At 47.3% G+C, this 22,559-nt stretch overlaps 1 protein-coding gene across 4 annotated transcripts in view; it reads right to left on the minus strand.

Moving 5' to 3' along the window:
• Nucleotides 1-216: 216 nt before the first annotated feature.
• Nucleotides 217-22,559, minus strand: part of NECTIN1 (nectin cell adhesion molecule 1) — a 109,589-nt gene continuing 87,246 nt past the window's right edge. Inside the window, exons 6-10 of one of the 4 annotated variants that reach the window (XM_076358615.1) lie at nt 20,265-20,412; nt 18,134-18,221; nt 17,519-17,629; nt 9,946-9,990; nt 217-4,349 (exon numbers count right to left, since the gene is read on the minus strand). In XM_076358615.1, the coding sequence (XP_076214730.1) occupies nt 4,131-4,349; nt 9,946-9,990; nt 17,519-17,629; nt 18,134-18,221; nt 20,265-20,412 (611 nt within the window). In that variant the 3' untranslated portion in view covers nt 217-4,130. Of the gene's footprint in view, nt 4,350-9,945; nt 9,991-11,708; nt 11,894-17,518; nt 17,630-18,133; nt 18,222-20,264; nt 20,413-22,559 lie in introns of those variants that run through there. The other 3 variants (XM_076358620.1, XM_076358619.1, XM_076358616.1) reach the window with 3 other exon arrangements.

Raw genomic sequence — 22,559 nt, forward strand, 5'->3', positions numbered from 1 at the left:
AAAAGCGGGTTAGTCTAGTCCTGAGGACAGCCTTCGCGAACAGGCAGAACTCAGCGAGTAACTCCCGGGCCCCAGTGCGAAGGCAGGGGTGCGTGTGCATGCGTGTACATTTTGGGGTGTGAATGTGCAAGGGATGATAGGTGTAGTGAACAACTCAGGAAGAAGTCAGCACTGGGAGAAAGGAAGAGATCAAGCACCTCACACATTTCACAGCTATGAGAGAAGTTGTTTTAACTCTTCAGTTCACTTTTATTTAAGTTCTGTGATCAGTCTTTTCCACCTGCAAGAGCTCTTGTGTCAGTGCCACCAACATATGGAACAGAAATTATGACATTTCACCCCAGTAACAGGAAGAAAGGCTTCATGTCTCACACCAGTAAGACACAGAAATAAACCACCAGTTCCTCCCATATACTGCTAGCCCACTGGATGATCACACTCCACCAGTTTCCTGTTCAACTTGTTCAGCAATCTACGCCCAACAATGTTACTGGATGGCTCTCTTCCTGGAGAAGGGATCTTTTAAGCACCATGGCAGGAGAACACCTCTCATTAGCATTGCTGCAGCAGGATTTCTGCACCTGCGAGGTCACCGCAGACATGGGTAGCCTTATCACGGAGCAAAGCCAGTGTTAAGCCCGCGGCAACAGGTGCAGCAAAGTTTGGAAATAGCCATTAGGCGAACTTTGTGCAACTGTATGGAAAGGGAAGGGGGAATACGAGCCCTGAATCAGAACCACTTCTAAACACAGCTTTGTAAAACTCAAACAATGAACTTGAATCTCACTATCTCTTTCTTCAGGGTTTTTCTTCAGGGGGTTTCCCCCTTTTCCTAGGGTACAAAGGAATTTGGTGGTGTGTGGAGACTCTCTTTTGCCATTTGTTTGAGACCAACCCAGTTCTTAAGGAGAAGAAAGAACGTTAAAAGGCAAAGAGAACCAAGACATTCCTAAGCTTAATATATGTGCTGGCGTAAGTCAAACTACTGCTTTGAATTTAGGCTTTTCTTGCTTTTACCCTTTCTAAGGAGGATTGAAATCCTTTTGCTTTGCTGAAAAGCACAGTAAAACCCTTTGTGGCAGTCTTCTGTGGGCAGCTCAAATTCAAAGCTGCACAAGGCAACTAGAGTTTCTCTGTAATGCTGCAGTCTGTATCTCTGCCTTCCCCTCCCTCATCAAAGCATCGTTCCTCCAGCCACGGGCAGCAGAGAAAACTACCTGCAACATGTCCCCTGCCTACTCTGGCAAACAACCATTTTGTCTAGCTTGTTTCCTTATGTGTCTGAAGACCTGACCATATTCCACTTCTCATTTAAATTCTTAGATCTGTCTGAAACTGCATCAGGTGAAGGCTCCTAATCAAATCTACTTTAATTGCTGCTGTGCAGGCAGCATCCTGCTATTACAGGCATGCAAATAGGGAAGCGTGTAATGGACTTTTTCTTGCTTTTTCTCCATGGTCAGTGGTGCTGGGTTGATTCCAGGATGTCAGAGACCCCTGGGTTTTCCAGCACCTCATCACTTTTCCAAACAGAGTGACCAAAGGCAGATTTGGCAGACTCCAAAGCGTGGTTCCCTTGCTGAGGCGAATATGTTGGCTGTGGCTTCAGTTCAGAGCACACCCAATTTCCAGCTCTGTGGTAACCAGAAAGTACCCCAAGGTATGTTGAGAAGAAAATGAGAGAGAGAAATACATTATCTGAACCAGGACATGTAGCACTTGAGTCCGTTGGTGTAAGTAAATGACTGGCTGAATTCTCTGGAGGCTGGCAGAGGAAATGTGAATCCAAATGACTCCAAAAAGGGTTCCATCAGTCAAGACCAAAAGGATGGTATTGGAAAAGTTGTATTTAACACTCTAAGGCTATGTATGTATAGTGCCCTGATCCTCCGGGAATGAGAGCACTCCATGCACTAGCACTTATGAAAGCTGCTACGCCTGTTAGAGGTACTGGCCATTTCAGCTTGGACAAGAAATGCATCAGTGCCCTTTCATCCACACCTCACCCAGCCAAGCAGAGCCAGGTCACCTAGCAGATACAATAACCTGTCAATCTAGTGGGAAACCACCTCCCCACGTTGTGCAGTGATTTCCCACCACAGAGACGAAATCTTGTCCTTGTGACCAGCTACCATGCTGTCTCCACAAAGCACAGTGGCAACATGCACCAGGGAGGCAGGGGAAGAGGGGTGGGAAGAGTCGGTTCTCCAAGGGTATGTTGTATGCTGTGCAAGGGCCCAGCGGGATCCATGCGTGTGGCATCATCCTCACACAGTGCGGACTGTACTAACTGAAGTATAAGCTTCTCTCTTATATACAGATCTATTTATTAGCCTGCAGGGAATCCACGAGGTAGTGTGAACACAGATGTGCTTCTCTGTGGAGGAAGAGGGACAAGCAGGGTGAGTCTTGAGGCTATGCTAGGTGATGGGAACACAGAAAGTGCATAGAACAACTACAGCTGTTTAGATTCAGATATACAAAAATAAAATGGTGTCTCAGTCCGTGTGGCATGGCAGGAGCTGGGCTGGTAGCATCCAACACGGTATTCATATCTCCTCTTATGGGGAGGCTTTCATTTTGATGGTAGTTTCACTTCTTTGTACAAGTAGCACTGAAACGTCGTTTGGTGCCTGGGCAGCAGGATAATGGTGTGGTCCCCATCTCTCCCTCCCACATGCACTTTGCTCAAACATCCTCATGGTTTCCAGAGTGATGTTAAGTGTGCAATGTCTGCAGAATGCCAAATACCCAACCTGAGACAAAGGAAAGTAAATGCCCATTCGCCAAGAAGGCATATCCCCTTGTTCAGAACTGTCCCAGCCGTCATCTCTTCTATGCCATACCTGGGTGAAACAGATGACAGTTATCCTTGAAACCAAGCTCTTATACAGGATGTTCATTCCTTTTTCTCCTCTTCCTCTTCTTTGCTTTTATATACATTTAAGTGTATATCTATATTTATTTTTCCTCTAATACAAGTGAACACAAATGTGATGTGGAGATAAATTCCCTTCTCTAAAACACTTTGTGGTCACAGGAATGTATGCATTTGGATTTACACACCCACACACATTCCAATATAAAAAAATTTGTAGTCCCAAAACTAAGATGCTTTTAAAAAAGTTAAAAGGCCAGATTCCTCTATTGGCTTTTATCCTTCATTAAGAGCAAGAAGATTACCTGAAATCGTGATTTATTCTTTATATTCTGCCTGAGTTCATTTTAAAATTCCAATCAACAGATGCAAGGAAGAGAGGGGGGAAAGCTAGTGGGGGGTCACGTTACGCTTTGAAAAGGAAAATTAGAGAGAATGTTTTCCTTTCTAATTTTTTTTCCCCTTTGGGTTTCAGGTTATAAGACAGTTATTTAAAGGATGCTTTCTCCAAATGTGGTAGCTTCAAAATATGTCTCCATGCCGTCTGGATTTAAGAGAGTCAATCCAAGAGATTGGGAGTGGGAGCAGGAGGGAAAAAGGACAGAAACAAAACCCCTAAACCAAGTCATTTTCTCTATTCTTGGGTTGGTTTTGAGCATCTTTCATTATAAGCATCTTATTATCTTGTTCAGCAATCTTGGCTGTTTAGCTCTTCACAACAGGGATTTCCTATCCCCACTGCCAAGGGGGAAACAAATTTCTCCAAAGGAGGGGGAAAAAACCTGCTACAGCCTCAGATTTGAGCACTGGCTGCGCTGTAAAACTTCACACAAGCTGGAACAAGGGCTGTGAAGAATCCACACCCGGCTACTCTGGTGCAAACAGTGTAGAGATTGACACAAGGGAACCTACGGACTTTTAATCAGGTTGGGCACATCCCATCCAACACAGGGCAGCTGTCATCCACATACACATGCACACACATAGCCAGCTTGATACAGGAGGGCCAGGGTGAGAAAAGAAAGATGCAAGTACTGAATGAGACGTGGGCAAAGGCAGAGTGTTCCCTTGAGCATTAGCAAGCCAGGCAGATACTTAACCTAATCATGTCAATTACAGTTGCACCAAAATTTAAAAATCGATAAATAAAATAAGCAATGGCAAAGGGGGGGATCTAAAAGGCCTTGGTTGTTGAGCGACAGGGTCAGGAGAAGTGAAAAACATTAGCTTTTTCATTTGCTGTGTTGACACTTTAAACGTACTGTTCCTTAGGACAGATGTAAGGAGCCCGGGAACCGGGAGGTGGGCAGCAGAAGGAGATGTCAGAACGATGAGGATAAAGATCTTGCGGGAGATCTGACAAGGGCGTATAGACATGAGGGATCTTCTCCAGATATCGATCTTCATGAGAGTAACAGCGGGTCAGGTAATCACTCGCATTCGATATCTCTGAGTGACACTTTCCAAAGTTCTGTAAGTAGAGACAAAAGTCAATGGGTGAAAACTCTGGGATCATTGGCCATAAAACATACAACTCTTCAGTTCCTTGCTGAGACACACATATAACAAGTAGGATGGAAAATTAAATAGTTCTGCTTACTGCTTCAGAAAAATAGAAAGCCAGGTGATAAATCCTCACATTTAAAACTTTTTGTCTCACTTCCCGAAATATCCATATTGCTGATGAATATGTATAGATTTTGCATGGTTTGCCCCTTCTCTGTAAATGCTCTGCCTCTCTGGATAAAATAAGCAGTCAGCCAAGAAAGGACAGTTTATTTTCAGTCTTCCTAACTCTTCCACACCTGAGTTTTGCAAAAGCAGTGCTTGTATGCATCATTATTCTAATCCAGGTGCGTGCTCTTTTATTTAAAGGGCACATGTGTCTGACCAGGGACTCTGGAAGCAAAGTAAGTTATTGTGTCTAATGTTTACCTAGTAGATAGGAGTGCATGCGCTAAGCTTTACCTGTGTGAACAGTTCCACTGAAAGCCTCGGGGCCAGTTTTGTAAGTCAAATCAACTACAGAGAATATAAAGCACTCGCAAGATCGAGACTGCTGTGTGGTCCCGCGATCTTCCCTCTGATGGAGTGTATTATGGATACTTTGCAAAATCTGATTCTTCCTCTTTAAGTGCCAAATGAAATGAAAACCCCTCGGAGTCCAAAGTGCTTTGATTTCTATTGAGATAATTTTGCAGAGGTGTGGCAAGCAGTAATGAAGAAACACTGCTTGTTCGAGTGCAAAAATTGCAAAGAACCTTTTTCTCCCAGAAGTTCCATGCAAACAGCAGCAACAGGAGGAGAGAGACCCCCCTGCCTCTCCTGGTGTGCCTGCGGGGGACGCCTGTGTAAGCTCAGAGGAGTGCAGAGCTTTCCCACAGCCCAGGAATCTGGCTCCCCAGAGGGTGGCAGCAGATGGGAAGGATTCCTGCCTGCTCACAGACCCTTTCCTCCGGTTTGAAGCTCTGCAAGATGACCCAAGCAGGAGGGACATCTAGCGAGGACAGTGCTTTTGGTCTTTAAAATCAACCCACATTCATGGGCTCTCACCAAGGGCTAATCTCTTCTCTAAGAGAGAGCAAATGCACTGGCAATCACCTTTTATGCCTGTGGTTTGAACTGGGGCTGTTAGAAGCAAGTAACTTGCCCTCAAGTCCTTCCTTGTTCTCTTTCAAAACACCAGAAACAGTCTGTTTAGTGGAAAGGACAAGGACTTGACCCTCAGGAGAAAATGCCTGAGGGAACAGAACAATCTACTCTGCTTGTCTGCTGCCAGTTCCTGGATAAATATTTCACCAGGATGCTTAAAAAAATCATATAGAAAACCAAGTGTCAACAATAATTTATTAATGGTTCAGACTGCTAGAAGAGGCAACAAGCAAGTTGGAGGGCTGCACAGTCTTAAGGCAATTTCAGGAACAGCCTTGCTAAGAGCAATGAAGGCTGCCAGAGGATGGAAAGTTTGTCTGAACACCAGGAAAGCAGCAGCAATCTAAGGTCAATCTGATTTTCATTTCCCTTTCCTCGGCAAAACTGTATATCCCACTGCTTAAGCTTTTAAAAGTCAGTGATCTTGACCTGGCCAGACAGCAAAGAATAGTAGCCTCTAGGCCCCTTCTACTTAGAATTGCTGCATTGGTATCTGAAATTCAGGTGGGCCATTCCCACAGCTACCTCATGAGGTTTTTGTCCACTTCTGGCTTTTAATTGCAAAATGAAGAGGTGGAGAGGTGCTGTGCAGCATTATAGCTGTTTAACTGGAGGAACCCATGCCAGGGGACATGAGGAAGCTTCACTAACTCTACCTTAACCCCTACAATCTCTTCCTGGCTGCTTTAGGCAGCCCTGACTTACAGCTCTCCCATTCCCAGGTGCGAGCTATATTTACACAGAAAGTTTAGGCCTCTACAGAATTCAAGGCTCAGTTTTACACTGTACCACACACAACCCTCTGGCTGGAAAACTGGGCAGGCTCTGGCAACACATACTTCAAGCCTGGAGACAGTTATCTTCATACAAATTCTATAGCATAAACAGGGATCCATACCATAAGGGAAGCAGGGAACAAAGAACAGCTGATTGCTATTCTTCTGATGGCCCCAGCTGATAAAAAGGGATAAAGAAGGGCTAGCAGCTAGGGAGAGTGTTAGTCAGCACAGCATGTGTGAGGGTTCTCTCCCTGTATAATCTACTCTCAGGAAATCTCAAACGCAACAGAACTCCTTTCCATACCTGCAAGGGGAAGAAAAGCATTAGCCATGCTCTCCTCCTGTTTTAGAGAGGTAAGTCATTAACTGATAGCTCAACTTTCTGGATAAAGCTGACCTGAAAGGGAAGTTGTCTCAATGGTTGAAATTCAGTAAGACATAGCAGGCAAGAAGGTCTCTTAGCAAGGCTAGCAATCTATTATCAATTACATGGGAGGGTAGGTTTATATGCTTTTTGAGCATGCAACAGAAAAGCATAGGACTTCACACTAATCTGTGCACTCAAAAGGTCTAATAGACAGAAAGGTCTAATAGGAAAGAGATTCTTAGTTAACATAAGTACACATCTTGTGTAAATTGAGCTGGTTGTTAGCATCTAACACTGAAAGAAGCAGAAGGGGTCATGAGATACTATTTTTTGGGCTGCCTATTGACAATATACTGGGTCAGCAAAGCCTATTTCTTTCTGTTTATCTATGAGTTAGCGTGGGTGTGAAACAAGCATCCATGAAGTAGGGCTAGAGAAAACAAGTGCAATTTTGTCAGCACTTCTATTTGGCCAGATGAGTCTGAACAAGCTCTTTTCTTTCTGGCCAGTGTTTTGTGCTCACTCTTCACAGGTGGGAGTGGGGCCAGAGCAGGGCAGCTGGAGAATGCCAGCGTCGGGCTCAAAGGAAGAGACTTCCCTGTCTCTTTTCACCTTTCTTCAGCATGTGAAGCCAGAAGTCGCATTGCTTCTGCTTTGTTCCCTGATCTCATTTCTAAGTAGCGAAAGGGAAGAGAACAAAATCAGCCTGATGTTTTTTAACATATTTAGCAGCCGGTGCCCTCTGACTTCCTTCCCCAGTCCCACTGTGACTTCTCCCAAATCTAATTTATCTTTAACAAAGTTTGAAATTAAATTAGGGATAATGAACTAATTAGATTGAACTGGCACACCATTCTGCCACCTTCCCCCACCTGACTTCTCCCACTTGCTTTTGTTTCCAGCATGACTCCGTACAATTCTTCATTAGCTGGGTTACATCCTCCCCTCTCAGTTTTATTTTCAAGAGCTTGATTAAAGGGGATGTCAGCAATCTATCCATTTCAGACAGCCTGGCAGATTACCTTTAAACAGTCTTTATTTGATTGAATTAGAGAGCTTTCATTTCTGCCATGACTTACTCTCAACCCTTCTCCATCCCCTATACACCTGTCTCCAGCTTTTCTTCTATTTGCAGATCATCTCTTTGGTAAAACTAGGTGTGCTGCAGACAGCTTTCCCTCCGACCTGACTACATCCTATACTTTTAATCATCCCTAAATAATGAGGTCTTACTGGTCTAAAAGTGAAGAAAAACTTCTCAGGGTCCTGAGGATTCCTCTGCTATATTTTTCTCTGGAAAATCTGACAACTCTATTACATGTGAGAGTTGGACAGATACCGCCAGAGAGGACTGTGGTTTCTGCTATTGCTCAAAAGCCCAAGAGCCAGTTAATAATCTCTCATGCAGTTTAAACTTGTCTTTAGTCTTGCAGCATGGCTCACAAACAGAAGTAGGCTGGTTTTCTCTGCTTGGCCAAACTCAAGGCAAACACAGTGCACATTCATGCACCTATCGGATGTGTTAGCCTCTTCCCTGGCTGGGAAAAGTCCCTGCTGTTCAAAACTATTCAAACTTTGGGCTGCCACTACCCTGATCCTCTCCATCAGTTGGCTTTGAATTTTGGGATGCAGCACAGGCTGACGGATAGAGAGAAGCATTTTGTTGAGTGACAGCAACAGAGGACTGTTGTCACAGTGCAGACCAGTCAGTGGAGAGGATGTAGGTGTTGGAAGATAGAAAATATAATGGGAACCAAAAATAAGAACATTTCATCATGGTGTTGGGAGCCTCACATCCTCTCCTCCCTGTTTCTAAACTCCCTGTTCAGCATTTTTGACCTGCTTTTCAACTTCCAAGTACGGCCACAACTTTAGGTATGTCCTGGCATGCTCCTGCACTCTGTTTGACACCTTATCTATGAGGGAGCTCCGGGGATAATCAGTCCTGAGTAAAGAACAAACATTAATGTATCGGGGATGGGTGGGAACCAGTGGCCCTGAGCTTGCTCTTAGGAGTGGTGGACTTCTGTGAGGACAAAACTGAGGGCAAGTGGGACAGAGCAGCTCACCCCTGGGTTCAAGGTTGAGCATGAGGAAGGCTGAAATATAGGGTAAGGACCTATGATGAGGGATGCACCCACAGACACATGCAAGTATTATTTCTGCAGAAAACTTGCTCATAAGGCTGCATTCCTTCTTACAGCATGCTTTTAACTCACTCTCTCTCTGTCTATAGTACGTACCTGTTCTGTGTTCCTATAGCATCTTAGACCATCATTAATCTTAAACATTTCCCTTCATGCTGTTTCTCTCCTAGGTCTTTCTCTCTACCCTTCTGGAGTCAGGACAGGGCTGTTATCCTCATTTACTGATGGGAAACTAATAAGGAGCCACCTTAGTTCTTTGCTTTATTTCTCCTAAAAATTGGAAATGGGGCTATTGACCTGGGGGGGTATTCAGGCAACCTTGGTGTTGATAGGGAGGAAATGTGGCGAATGGGAACTAAGTCAAGGCTGCTACATTTGATGGTTCTCCAATATCCCCAGCTCAGTCTGCACCAAATCTGTAACTGGTGCAGGTTTAATAGTGTTATAGGGACATTCAGAAGGCAGAGCTGGGAATCTGAACCCTGGTCACTAATTTGCTGGGATCTTGGTGCGAGTCTCATGGTTTTGAGCTATTCTTGCTGTAACAGGGACAAGAAATTCCCAAACAAAACTGAGAGCAGAAGTGTGGGGAGGTGAAGGGGGAGGAAACAATTAAAAAGCATTAAAAAAAAATCACCCTGATCTGTGGTGTGCCTTACCAGGGAGATTTTGTGGCAGTGAGATTACACCTTCAAAGCACCATATGACTGGCTTTATTTTTACTTCAGAGAAACTGGGAGGATTTCCAAATTTGGATTTGGAGGATTACTGTCCTTTTGCTGACGATAAAATCCCCCACCCCAGGGAGGACAAGGCGAGACCTCCCAAGATGGATTAGGGAGCGCTTGCCTTGTTTGTAACAGTGGGAGTGGTCCTCCAGTGCAACCCAAGAAACTGTTGGGAACTGGAGGTGAAGGCATAAGGGAAGGTGGCTGCTTTCAACTACATCTTCCCCTGGGCTGGCGTTTTCATCCTCTCTCTGTGTGCAAGAGGCTGGCAGTGCTGCTGCCTGTTGGTGACAGGCAGGCAGGTGCCTGGGAGCTGATCAGCACCTCTCTCCAGTGACAAACAGACCCCACAACCAAATGGAGAAAAGAAAAACCAAACTGATCCAAAACTTACTGTCCATTCTCGCTCATTACGTCTACGAAGACCTTGATCCTCATTCTGGGAGCAGGGGTGGATGAGAGAGACACCGCAAAAGAGAGAGGTTACCGTTCTGGTCCAGGCCAGGCCTGCTGCAGACACTTACCTAGGAAGGGTTTTGCTACAGCAAGGGAACTACAGGGCTGCTTCCAACACAGGAAAACCAGGGACCACAGGGATAAAGGCAAAAGGAACTAACCCATTGCACACCTTCCACCCGGGTGTTTCTGCTCTACCTTAACCCACCTGTTAGCACAGATGTTCCTAGTCTGCAAGGAGGCACTACATCAACAGGACTGTCTGGTGGGACTTTTTAAAAACACCATTTTTCCCCTGCTTATCCTCCTGCACAGAGCTATTCCCCTCCTTCCCAAGGATCCAATTCCCTTGCCCTCTGTTATCTTCTCCAAATCACCCCTCCCCATCGCCAAGCTACTGCTTCTCTGTGTGCCTCCTCTGTGGAGCAAGGCAGAAGCTGTGGTCACCACAACTCAGGGAATACACAGGAGCGAGGGAAAGTCATAGCCAAGGACAGGGCTGCCAATGGCAATTCCTTGGCCGACAATTCTTGGCATCACCCAGCAAATCTCCCATGGGGTGGGAAAGGAGAGTTGCCTCCCTTTCAGATAGGGACCTGGTGGCTTTAATACCTGAGAAAAGGGTATGATTATAGGGTAATGGAATGTAAGAGCCGAAGACACCTCTTTCCACTGCAAACACCATTCCATTTCAAAGGGTCACTGGTAGCTAGAGATGGTCCAGAACAACCACTTGTAGGTTTAAACACAAGCTGAGTCCTAATCAGTCCCTGCCACAGGACCTGAGCTTGAAGGAGCTTGGTGACACTTAAAGTGGTCAGAAAAACATGAACAGGGAAACAGTCAGGTCTGGTTTCTAATTTTGAGGAGGAGAGCACCAAAGAAAACAATCTTTCTCCCTTTCTCTCAAACATCCAAACATGCTGTCTGTGCCAACCTCATGCAACGCAAGCTCTTTTATTTTTGCATACGCAGTCCCTCTCTGACTGTCTCTTATTCACCGACTCTTTCAGATGCAGGAACGTTTACGTGTTCCCATATTCTCTCACATACTCTCCCACCTTGTTCTTTCACACATGCACATATGCTCCGTCTTATCTATAGTTGCTTCCATACATACAAACTCTTCTTTTTTCTTTTTTTTTTCTTTCAGTCAGTCCCGTTTTCATTCCCTCCCCTTCTTGTACTGACTAGCTTGGAAAGGCCCTCTTAACATCTCCACAAGGCTTTTGGCTTCAGCTTCTGCACATCCTAGTATTGCTGCTTTGCTTTGTGCTGGTGAGCCTTACAAAAATTCACCAAACCAAATCCCACACCAAGAGCTGTACCCTTCAAACCCACCTCGTTTCTCCCTGTGTCTCCAGCCACACTGACTGCAGAGGGGGCAGACCCCTGTTCTGAAACAAAGCCATTAACCCTTTCCCCCTCCCACATGCTTCGCCTCACTGTAGAAAGCAAAGGAAAACACTGCAAAAAGCATGCGCAGAAGGCAAGACAAGGCAAAGGTGTTCCTGTCAGCACCCCCAGAAATAAGGGTAGCAAAGAGAGCAGCCATCGTGGGCAGCATGCAGGAGGTGGAGGGAGTGGGGAGGAGGACAGACTGGATGCATGGGGGCCGCTCCACAGGAAGGGGAGGAGATGCGGAGGGGAGCACTGACTTTCAGAGGGGCGCAGTGAGGAAGGCAGAGTGCGATTGTGTACCTTGAGGCCAGAATCTGAGGGGAAAGGGCCTAGAGTGACATGCGCTAGCGTAAGTTGGGCTGGATGGTTGCATACTCGACTAGGTCTCCGCCAGCATGGATGGAGGTCCGAGGACTGGGTGACGAGGCCAGAGCGGAAGTGTCCAGCTCTGCATAGTGGACATCACAGTCCTTGTTGCCAGGGTTCTGGAGAGAAGAGAGCAGCAAGGCGGTAGGGACACAGGGGGGAGGAATTGGGGTTGAAGTGGAGAGGCGGGGGAGTGAGAACACAGGAACCGTGCAGAAGGTGGGGAGCGAGTGAATGAGACAGGAGAGGGAGTGTGTGGAAGGAGAAAGAAGAAAAGGGTGAGAGGGGGGAGGAAGAAAAAACAGTTAAAAAGAGGGAGGTAGGGAGGTAATGAACAATCAGTCAGGTAAAATCCCAAATCAAAGCAAAGGTCCTAATGGCACTGCTCCACAAATTCACCACTGAGCTGAGTCACTCAGCCCAGGTTGGCAGCACTCCCAGCAACTGCCCCATCTGCCCCTTTTACTGGGGCTGCTCCCAGCAGCATCTCGCTGCTCTGATCTTCCCATCAACCCCTCTGGCATCAGCATTTTCCTTAGCTGGGGGTGGTTCAGTGAATTCAAACCTTATTGGATACCTGAGCTGTCAGTTTTGACCCAGGAATTTGGGGTTCGTCGCAGCACGCTGGAGGCAAACGCAGGGTTTGGGGGCATGAGTGAAAACCATGGGGAAGGCTTGAATTTTGGGTGTCGGGAAGGAGATACCTGGAGGGAGTGGCTTTAAAGCCATAGCTCCAAGGGCAGGTTTGCAGCGGATGCCTTACCATGGGGAAATGACACTGCTTAGTCAATACTGTTGTTTTGCCCTAGCGTGAGGGCTGGAGAGTTCTTAAGTGCTACATTTTAACATGAGGCTTGACTGCACAGTATGCTACTGCAGATTAACTATGCAGCATGATTTTGTCATTGTAATAATGTCTAATAGATGCTAAAAGCATCCTTCTTTGGCATGAAAATATTTATGGGTATTCCCTTACTAAGCGGGCTTATCAGCAAGAACTGCATGAATGGAATATTATCCAATTTGTCTGATCATTCCTACCCAGACATCTCTCATGCTTTGCAAATAATATTGGTCAGAGAACCCTGGAAGGCAGGATGGCCTGGAGACCTCACTGCTCAGTGGGGAAAATGAGTCACCAGGAGGAGCCCTGGTGTCAGTAGCCGAGGTGTGAGGGGGTACCCTGGCTACTTGCCCTGTGGAGTTTCTTTAATACTCGCTTTTGGGCCTGGTTTCTGTGCCAGCATTAGCCAAGGATCTGCTAAGCCTCTCTGAGAGGAGAGAGTTGTCTCTTCCAAATGAAATAGCTTTCCAGTTTCTCTATCCCCTTTCCAAAATGGCTACATCACATGGCAATTATGCAAAAGGTGTTTAATTTGAAAATGTTTCTCTTCTCTTTTTTTGGAAGCGTCCTCTGCCATGTACCAGCTGTGGCAGAGCCGTTTTCAGAAGTTTATAGCCCTGTAATGAGCTGGTTTAGTGCCTGTCAGAAGGGGGGTTATTCAGTGAGTGATTATCTCTGACTGCTGCACTGTCCTGTGGCAGGGTTTGGCTCCCTGCTGGTGTTCCCCAGCCACCGGGATGAGGGGAAAGGGGCACACGGCTGCAGCAGCATTTCCAGTGTCCAGATCCCCTGTGGTGCCCAGTAAAGCTGGACGCTGGAGGATCAGGAGGTTTGAGGTCGCCCTCTTTCCTGCCCTTGGGGAGGTGAACAGATGGCAGTGGCAAGTTGCTGGTGTGAAAGCTGTGTATCCTATGGCCTCTCTGCTTCGTGTCTGGACCCAGACTGAGTGTCTATGGACATTTAAGAAAATCAGTAATGCCAACTCCAGTCTCAAACCTAAACCTATGCCCTGCAGAACTCTTTCCCCCTGAACTTTGTATCTCAGTACCCCCTCTAGTCCCAGAGAAAGGCAGACGAAGTCTTTACCTCCTCATTCCTACCTCCTCGTTCCTATGCTGTCTACTTTGCCTCGCTCCTCTCCAAAATAGTGCTTCCTTCCCACTGGAGGTGTTTTCTCCATGGAGTTCCCTTGCTTTCTGCCACTCTTGGGCTTGCTCCTGCTCCCTGCTGCTTGTTTGGAGCAAAATTTATTACAATATCAATAATGTGACTTGTATACAAGGTCTAGCACTACCACATGCAAGCACTCTGTGTAAATCATCAGCATCAGCACCCTGGTAATTGCCCTGTAAACTGAAAGGAATTGTTTTGCTGTCTGCAGCAATGAAACTTTCCCTTCTACCTGTGCAAATGGGTATTGCCGATACATACACTCATCATACTTCTGCTCCTACATGCACTCGTACCTCCACCTCTCTCGCTCACGCTCCCTCTCGCACACAAACACACAGCATCTATGTGACACATAGGCACTGCCATGTGCACACAGAGCACACCTCTGCTTTTACCCACACACGTGTCACTCTGCGCACTGACACACGTGGGTACCGGCACTCTCAGGCATGCATAGTCTTTGTAGGTGTTATCTGAAACACACACTCACCTTTCCATCCCATTCACTCTGGCTTAGATATCCTCACATAAACCAAAGCTTTTACCCCACAAGAGCTCAGAGACAAATGCTGCAGGCAACCCCAGCACCCTCATGTCCACTTCTGTACCTTTAATTGTCCACTACACTGTCCTTGCATATTTCTGTGCTGTCAGCTTCATGTTATCTTTCCCACAGTTTGCAACACATAAACATACATATTCCTTTGTAGCCTCTGACACAGGGCCTGCCCCTGCTACTTTCTGCAGGTATCCTGTCCCTGCAGACATGCCCCAGCCTCTCCCCTTCACCTGGTCCCCTGCCAGCATGCATCTGCACATGTCCGCACACACATACCTGCACACCCTCTTTGCGGATTCCTCCTCCACCTGCCTGTTTTATTTTCTCCTGGCACCTCTCCATTTTCCCCTCCCTCACTCTTTGCCATCTCTAATCACTTTTTGACTCCCATTCTAGTGCTGTGAAATTGTCAACCCCAGGCAGTGGCTTTCATGCCGCCTTGTGATGAATCTAGTTTATCCCAAATTGCGAGGTTTTGCACAATTCATTTAAAGCTGAATGCACCCACCCCATTTTCCTGCAGAATCCCTTCCCTTCAACTCTCGTCTTCTTCACTACCCTCCCAAGTCAAATCTCCAGATGAAGTGCAAGCAGAACAAGAATATCCTGCCTTTCTCTTGTGCATTCCCCTCTAAAGGATCCCAGAACCACATACAGAACAGAGCAGCTGCCTACATCTGCGTCTGAACACAGTGGGAGGGGGGCTGTATCAAAGTGAGGTTGGCAGAGACCCAATGAAGCTGAAGGAATGTGCTTCCCTCCTCATCCTCCAACTGACCCATCTCTCAGGTGAAGGACTGTGCCAGGTCTAGCCTGCCTTCGTCAGTCCCTCCCTTAGCACGCTGTTGGAATGTGGTGACTGGGCCTGAGCTGAGTGTGCAGGTTTTGGTAACCACCACTATCCCTGCTGCTGTTCTCCAGAGGTTTCCGTGCAAGTGCTATCCCAGCCAGACACTCCTCAGCATCTCCTCTGCAGGGAAGTGCATGTCTGCGACATGAACAGGAGGCCTCTGCAATGCTTTAGGGGTGAAAAAAGTGATGCCTCCGAGTGGTCCTGCAGGGAGGAGGGCAAAAGCTGGCTCCCTTCAAAGCGTGGCTGGGCAACGTGATGCACACCTGGCCCTGGCTGTGGCAGCACATACTGTCTGTGTTATCTGGGAAGAATCCAGCAAAACCAGCACTCCCTGGCAGCAAAGTGACACCCTCCTTCCCCTTACCAGTCACAAACTTGAATAGCCTGCTGCCTGCCCAAAGGATACAGTGATTTAGCAGGAAATGGGAGCAAGCCTCATCTCATTCCTGGGGCAAAAAGCCAAAGCATGGTGCATCTGCATGGTGGGGGAGCCTGATACCATTTACAGGGACTGCCAGCCAAGCTGACCAGAGGACAGGGCCAATTCGCAGTTGTGCTAGACTTGTGCCGAGAGCGGGCACAGCTGTGGCAGCAGCGGTTGAGTCACCCAGATGCCACATCCCTGCTGCAAAGGGAGTTTCTTCATGGGTCAAATGAAATGAGGGCTCCACAGTCTGTCACCTCTTGGCTAAAACTATGGCTAAGGAGCAGCAAGTGCCAAGTGTGGGACATAGAAATGCATCTTCTCAGATCAGGATTGAGAGCAGCAAACTCGGTTCCCATGGTTACGGAGCAGCTACCCATCAGGCCCCATCTCGCATCACTAACTCTGCCACTTAATTAACTGACTACTCGTTATTTCCCGAAATGAGCTCCTCCATCCTCCTGCTTGCCTGAAATTCAGCTCTTAGATGCTCTCCACAGAGCAGCCCGTCTGGCTCTAGCATCCTGTGTTTCATTTAAAACTCAGCTACCACTCAGCAAGGATTAGAAAGAGCTGGAGACAAGCCCCAGGACTGAGGGAGGGCTCCAAAGGGAAGTTTTTCTTTAGGGACATCAACCACGTTCAGCTAGGATGAAGTAAATAGGATCACACCAACACAGCTCAGCACAGAACTGTGTCTTTTTATTTCCAGTGCCTTCGGCATCTGTCTTGCTGCAGACTTCTGCTAGCTAAAGGTTACTGGTCCCTGTCCTTCTATTATCTGCACAGGAATACACATTAAAGGGTCATTCCAGGATGAACTGGAGGAAGGGTTATAATTAGTTATGTTTGTAAAATATTACTCTAGTATGGGCTGATGTTTATACTGCTTTCTCAAACAAATGGGTTCACATTGCTGAGATGTAGAAGCACCAGGCTTGGTATGTAGTGCTCTGAACCACCCCTCATGGGGGAAGAGTTTGAGAGACCTGCAGCATTTACATGGGGATCCCCTGTCTCCCATGGAGGATGGGGGGGATCAGCCCCATGTGATGGGGTGAGGGAGGGAAAGGATATTGTCCAAGGCCTGGGAGGAGGAAGGTTTTCTGTTTTCTCGTTAAGGGAGGACTCTAATCCTACCTGTTCTCTGTTTCCTATGCCTTTGCCCTTTGAATCTAACATTTCCTCCTTCAGCCTCAGTCCTTGAAAACCAGCCTTTCCCGCATGGCTGCTAATATCTCTCCCTGACCCTTAATCTCTCTGCTGCTGGTGCCTCACATCAGCATCTCCCTATCTGAGGCTGAACAAATCCACACAAAAAAAGGGGGTTTAAAGAACTTGTTGTCAATTGAGAGTCAAACACTGGCATGCTCTGCCCTGCAGATAATTGCTTTGTGAAGCTCTCACTGTGGTGCATGCTGCTCTTTGAGAGCTGCTTCATTCAGCTGCAAACAATTGAGCAAGGGGCTCAGTTGCAGGAGGTGAAGAGTGACTGGGGTGGGATAGGTGGCTTGTAGGCTTAGCTGTCATATGTAGGTAAAGATGAGACTACCACAGGTTGTGATAGTCCTCTGATGAAGATTTGGAATAAGCAGGGTGTTTTACTGAGGAATGACCCATAAAGGCACAGCTCTAGGACCTATGGAAACCGAGGGCAAAAGGGGCAAGTGCTGAATTAGGATCAGTGGTATTTGAAAGGTTGGCTGAGATCAGAGTGTGGAGGTTGCCTTCCTCCAGGAGAGGATACTCCTGGACTGCGAAGGCTGCTTGTTCACCCCTGTGGATGGTGGGGGTCTTTCATTTTTTAGGGTGAGAGATCCTGTGTGAAAGGCAGTGAGGCTGGGGGCGAGGATGAGGCCAAGCAGTACTATTAGCACCCGGATCTCCTTACCAGTTTGTCAGTGTAGGGAGAGGGCTCGGTGGCTGCCATGTCATAGTATGGAGTCTGCAAAGGGAGTTTCTGGATTTCCTCCTCGTGTTTCATGTTGTCTAAGTGAACAACCTGTTATAGAGGAGAGAGAGAGAAGAGGGATGAGAACAGCAAGTACTATCCTTCTGTCATAGCTTGGGGCACCATCTGCTTCAGGTGACACCACCACAAGGTATCACCATGAAGGGCAGTGCATCTTACCTGCTCCCTTGCTCCTACCGTATTATTTGCCTCCTGTTCTCTTTTCTTTCATTCTCACACCCCTCACTACCACTCATGACATTCAAAATGGTGGGGATGCTCAAAAGTCCTCACACCTCAGAGCCCATCTGAACACCACCTCATTCAGAATTCAATCCCCACAAAAGAGAGTACCAGGATCCAAATTACAGCTTTCAGTTAGTGCCAATGTTTGGGAATTCTGAGCAGACAAGTCCTTTCTTGCTGCCCCTCAAACTTAGGCAATGGACTTCTTTGCTCTTGCAAACCTTCCAAAATTTAGGCACTGTGGACACTGCTTGGAGTCAGTTTTCCTTGCCAGAGGAAGGAACTTGCAGCTGGGCTGGGGAGGCATACCTGGATGTCTTCTGCAGTCAGGTGGCTTTTCATCTCCTGTTTCCTCTTTGGTGGAGGGGCAGGTTTGTGGGATGGAGGCAAGTCAATTCTGCAGACAAAGAAGAGGTTGCTGATTAGAGAGCAAGAGAAAGGGGTCTGCTTGCTTTGATGTGCCACAACAAGCCGGATCCTGCATGCACCAAAGATTTGATTATATTTGTCACCGAACTGCCAATATAATCATATCGATTATTCTCAGTAACCCCGCCCCCCCATGCCCTCTTTCTCACTGCAGTTAGAATTGTTACTAGAAATAACCTCCCTCCTAGCATCCTGTTCCTAATTCCAAGCAAATCCCCATGTTGGATTGCAGATCCCAAGGGTGCAGCTGGGATACCTGTCTCCTGGCTCTGTTTTGGAATGGCTCCAAATCATCCCATGGGAGGTGGCTCATTTTGTGGCTGTAGGGTACAAGAAAGTGTCTGGCAGTGATCACTGCAAATCAACAAGGTAATGTCAGACCCAATTCGGGAGCTTACCTAGAACAGTAGCCCCTGCCACAGGCTTCCCAGTAGGAGTTTGAATCTTCCTCGTAGACATGCTATGCCACGCAGGGACATTTATCCCTGACCCCCAGTCAGGGGATCAGCTTTTGCCCCAGAGCATAAGGATTGGCAGCCATTATAATCCCAGCCTAGAGACGGTCTCTGCACATTCTGTTCATAAGCACAGATGTGTCTAATCCTTTTACAAAACTTATTAAAACTCTGACCCACTCATTAGCTGGCTCCCCCTCCCTTCTCTCTGTACAAACTTCACCAGATCTTCTGATAGAGATGGGTGACTTTCCTTGGCAAGCCAATGGATTCCAGCATGGGACCAGAGTGTACAGGTGAGGGGGGAGAGTAAAACGGGTCCCTGAGGCTCTGCAAAACATTGACTTTATGGCTCTAAAGAAAAGAAATGCTATTAACTTTCGGAGGCTTTGGAACAGGCTCCACAATAGAGGCAGCACCTCTGCAAACTAGGGCACCATTGTGTTTCTATTCTCAGCTGAAGTGGCTCTTCCCTGTGCCTGCGTGGAGGGCCATTGTGGGAAGTGGATTGTCTGAATGCATCTCTATCATAGGGCCGATGCTGTTGATGCAATTTCACCTTGTGGTGCTATTTTTTTGTTTGTCTGCCTTTCTGTGTCCCCTCCTGCTTTCCCTGGTTCTCTTCCCTCCCTCTCCTGCTATCCTCCAATGCCCTCTCTCAAATGGGATTAAATGGAGCACAAAATGTGGCCAAGATGTAACAACAATGAGGTGGGGGTTGTGGAAGATAAAAGCAACTTCTAGCCTTTGGGCTTTCCGTGCCTCCCCTATGAGGTGGGAAGGAAGGGAGGGGGTGCTCTTGTGAAAAGGCAGTGACAAGACGGAGCTTTTCAGGAAGAGGCCAGGGTAAATATTTCTGAAGAGGGCTCTGTTCAGGCTGCATAGGCTGAACTCCACACCACCAAAATCCCTGCCTGGGGTCTGTGCTGCACAGTGTAGGGCAGAGCAAAGCAAGTACCTGTCAAAGAGGAGCCCCTGGGGCATCCCCTCTCCCTACTCTCGTATCGCCAGAGTTCATGTCTTCAGGCTGGCACCATATATACAAAACTGGAATGCTGAGTGGATGTGAATCCTTTCTGGACTTTTTGGGATACATTCAGAGCTGCTCAGGGTCTATCCGAGACCCCTCTCTGATGACAGAATGTGATTCAGTCTAAAACAGGAGCCTGAAGCCATTTCTCTGAAAAAGGAGGAATAGGGTCCTCTCCTACCACTGGAGGTGAGAGTGGCACTGAGCAGCTGCACCGTGTCCAAGGAAAAGCAGCATCTGGGTGAACATCGTTGTGCTTCAGTTTCCACTTAATGCTTGCGATAAGAGTTCAGAAATAGGAGAGAGCAGGATGGAAAGCACTGGGGGGCCCCAAGGAAGGGAAGAGAGTCAGAGGAGTGAGCCAGACGGTGGCAGACAGGAAGAAATGGCAGGAAAACCAGTTTGCCACCAGGCTTTTCTTGTGTGCAGGTAGCAGAAGGGTCAGTGGTGCTGTCTGCCTGCTGCCCCATCCAATAGCACCTGTACCATTACTGCGCTGTACTTCTGCGAGCGTGGTGCTACTTACAGGTCATTGTCCGTTTCAGTGCGGTTCTTTTGTTGCCGCCTGTAGACAATAATTACGGTGACAGCCACGCCGATGATGAGAGCTGCTGCGATGACTCCTCCCACGATCCCAATAATGCCTCCTGGGGCACCCTGAGGTAGTGGCTTATCTGCAACACACAGGGAAGCACGGGAGAGAGGGTTAGAGCATCAGACAACACAACCAGTAAGGTGCAAAGACCAGTAGAACGAGGGGCTCTGGGAGCAAAGATGCCAACACACTCTGAAACTGTCTCAGGTAGCTGTGTGCGGGCAGCTTCATGGGGGGAGACAGGTCATACTGAAATGTAGTAGTCAGAGCTGAAGAGGAACAGAAAGCTGTGGCTACAATCGCAGCCCACTGTGTCTCCAAGAGCTAACCGCTTAATTTCCCCTTAAATCAGGTGGTTATTCCTGGATCCGTTTTTCTGCCTTTGTTCTGTCCTCAAAGAAAGAAGCGTTTAGGGAATAAAGGTGCTTCTAAGCAGCCGTCCCATGTGGTGCAGAGGGACTCATGTGGACCTGCTACTTGATATTATTTAACTATCTTGAAAGCCTTCTGCAGGGCTTTGTCACAGTGTCTTCACTGAATTCCTGGCGCTGTTGAAATGAAGGAGAGCTTTGCTATTAATGTAGACCTTAGAAGAGCTAAGGACCAATGCTCAATTTATTGAGGTGGAGCAGAGGTATGTGCACCCCTAACTCTTACAAAGAAGATGTCCTGAGTGTAGGATTTAGGGGTGAGGGGGAGATATATCATATCTTGCACTTCATCTCCTGTTCGTCCTATGGCTGGAGAGCTCTGTGACTTGGGCCAGCTCCTCGGTGACTAATGTGGACCTCATTCAAAGGAAACCTATCCCATGGGCCTGATGGGAAAGTGCTTTGAAACGTACGATAAAAGGATTTAATTTGCTCTACCTTCCAACCTAATTAAACTTGAAAACTAGCTAATTGGTACTTTGTACTTACAGCTCTGGCAGTGATGAAAGGAGGAGATAATTGGAATGGAGGAAGAAGGAGGAGGAGGAGGAGAAGGAAAAGAAATTCAGGGGAGGGGAGTGAGACAGGGATGAGGGAACAAGGTGCTTTGTAGAACTTGTCTGTCACACTTAATTTTTGTACTTAATGCACTGGCTACTGGCTGCTCTTAGAGACTAGATACTGGGCTATATGGACCTTATTCTGCAACAATTATGGCTTTGGGTATCATAGTGGTAGCCAGTATCTCCACTAAACTACCCATCCCCAAGGCCTCAAAATTATACCCACTTTACATGTGTGCATGGCTATAAAATGTATATGCACGCATTCCCAAACCACATAGGACAACTTATACAGGACTCTTCAGGGTGAAAATCTGCCACGTACTCCCACCTCACATCCATGGATTCAGCACTTGCTTAGCTCAAAGGCTGGGCTCCCTGAAATCCCATGTCCCAGGTGCAATTGCAGAACTGACTGCGCTGAATTGTTGCCAACAGCCTATTCCCAGACCTCACCTCACAGCCAGCCTTCTTCACCTTTCAGATTTGCTGCTGTCATCCAGAAGTGAACTGAGGTGTATAAACATTTCCCAGGGAAGTCCCCTCTCTGGTCAATACCAAGAAATTGCACAGCAGAGAAACTGGCTTATTTACTGTATCAGTACAAAACACTTGAACTCCCAGCACCATGCTGAGGCATTGCTACCAATGAAGAATTTGCCCTGGGAATTGTCTTGACACTGATCCCCCATCCCTTTCCATGCAAACCTGGTTTTCTCTTGCCTCGCAAGGACACCCCAGAGCCTCCACTGGTCAGCATCCCACACCCCACCTTCCCCTGTTCCTTAATTAAGAACTCAGAGCTGTGTGTCTTCGAGTGGCAGGATGCTGTAGTCACCAGAACATGAGACCTCGCTCCCCACTGTCCTCGGCAGCGGCAGTCACTTTTATTTCTCTTCCCTTCTCCATAAGCCACATTATTTTGTAAATAATATTTCTGCCCTGAGACAGCTCACTTACAGCCATGCTCAGGCAGACAGCTGACATGTTGCAATCCAAAGCCCCTGACAGCATGCGAGATTGTGGCAGGGACGGCGACTGTAAAGAATCTTCCAGTCACTTTGGCTGGGGCATTTCCATGATGAATTGGCCCCTAATGGCTCTCTGGATGGCAGGTAGCGAGCAGAGAACATCAGCCTCCTACTACCGCTGTAAATCAGTAGGTGTGTATATGGGGGGGGGGAAGGAGGTGGGAGGAGAAAGAGGGGAAATAAATAAATAAAGCTAAAATT

Source organism: Aptenodytes patagonicus, chromosome 23, assembly GCF_965638725.1.
Source record: "Aptenodytes patagonicus chromosome 23, bAptPat1.pri.cur, whole genome shotgun sequence".
Classification (NCBI taxonomy): domain Eukaryota; kingdom Metazoa; phylum Chordata; class Aves; order Sphenisciformes; family Spheniscidae; genus Aptenodytes; species Aptenodytes patagonicus.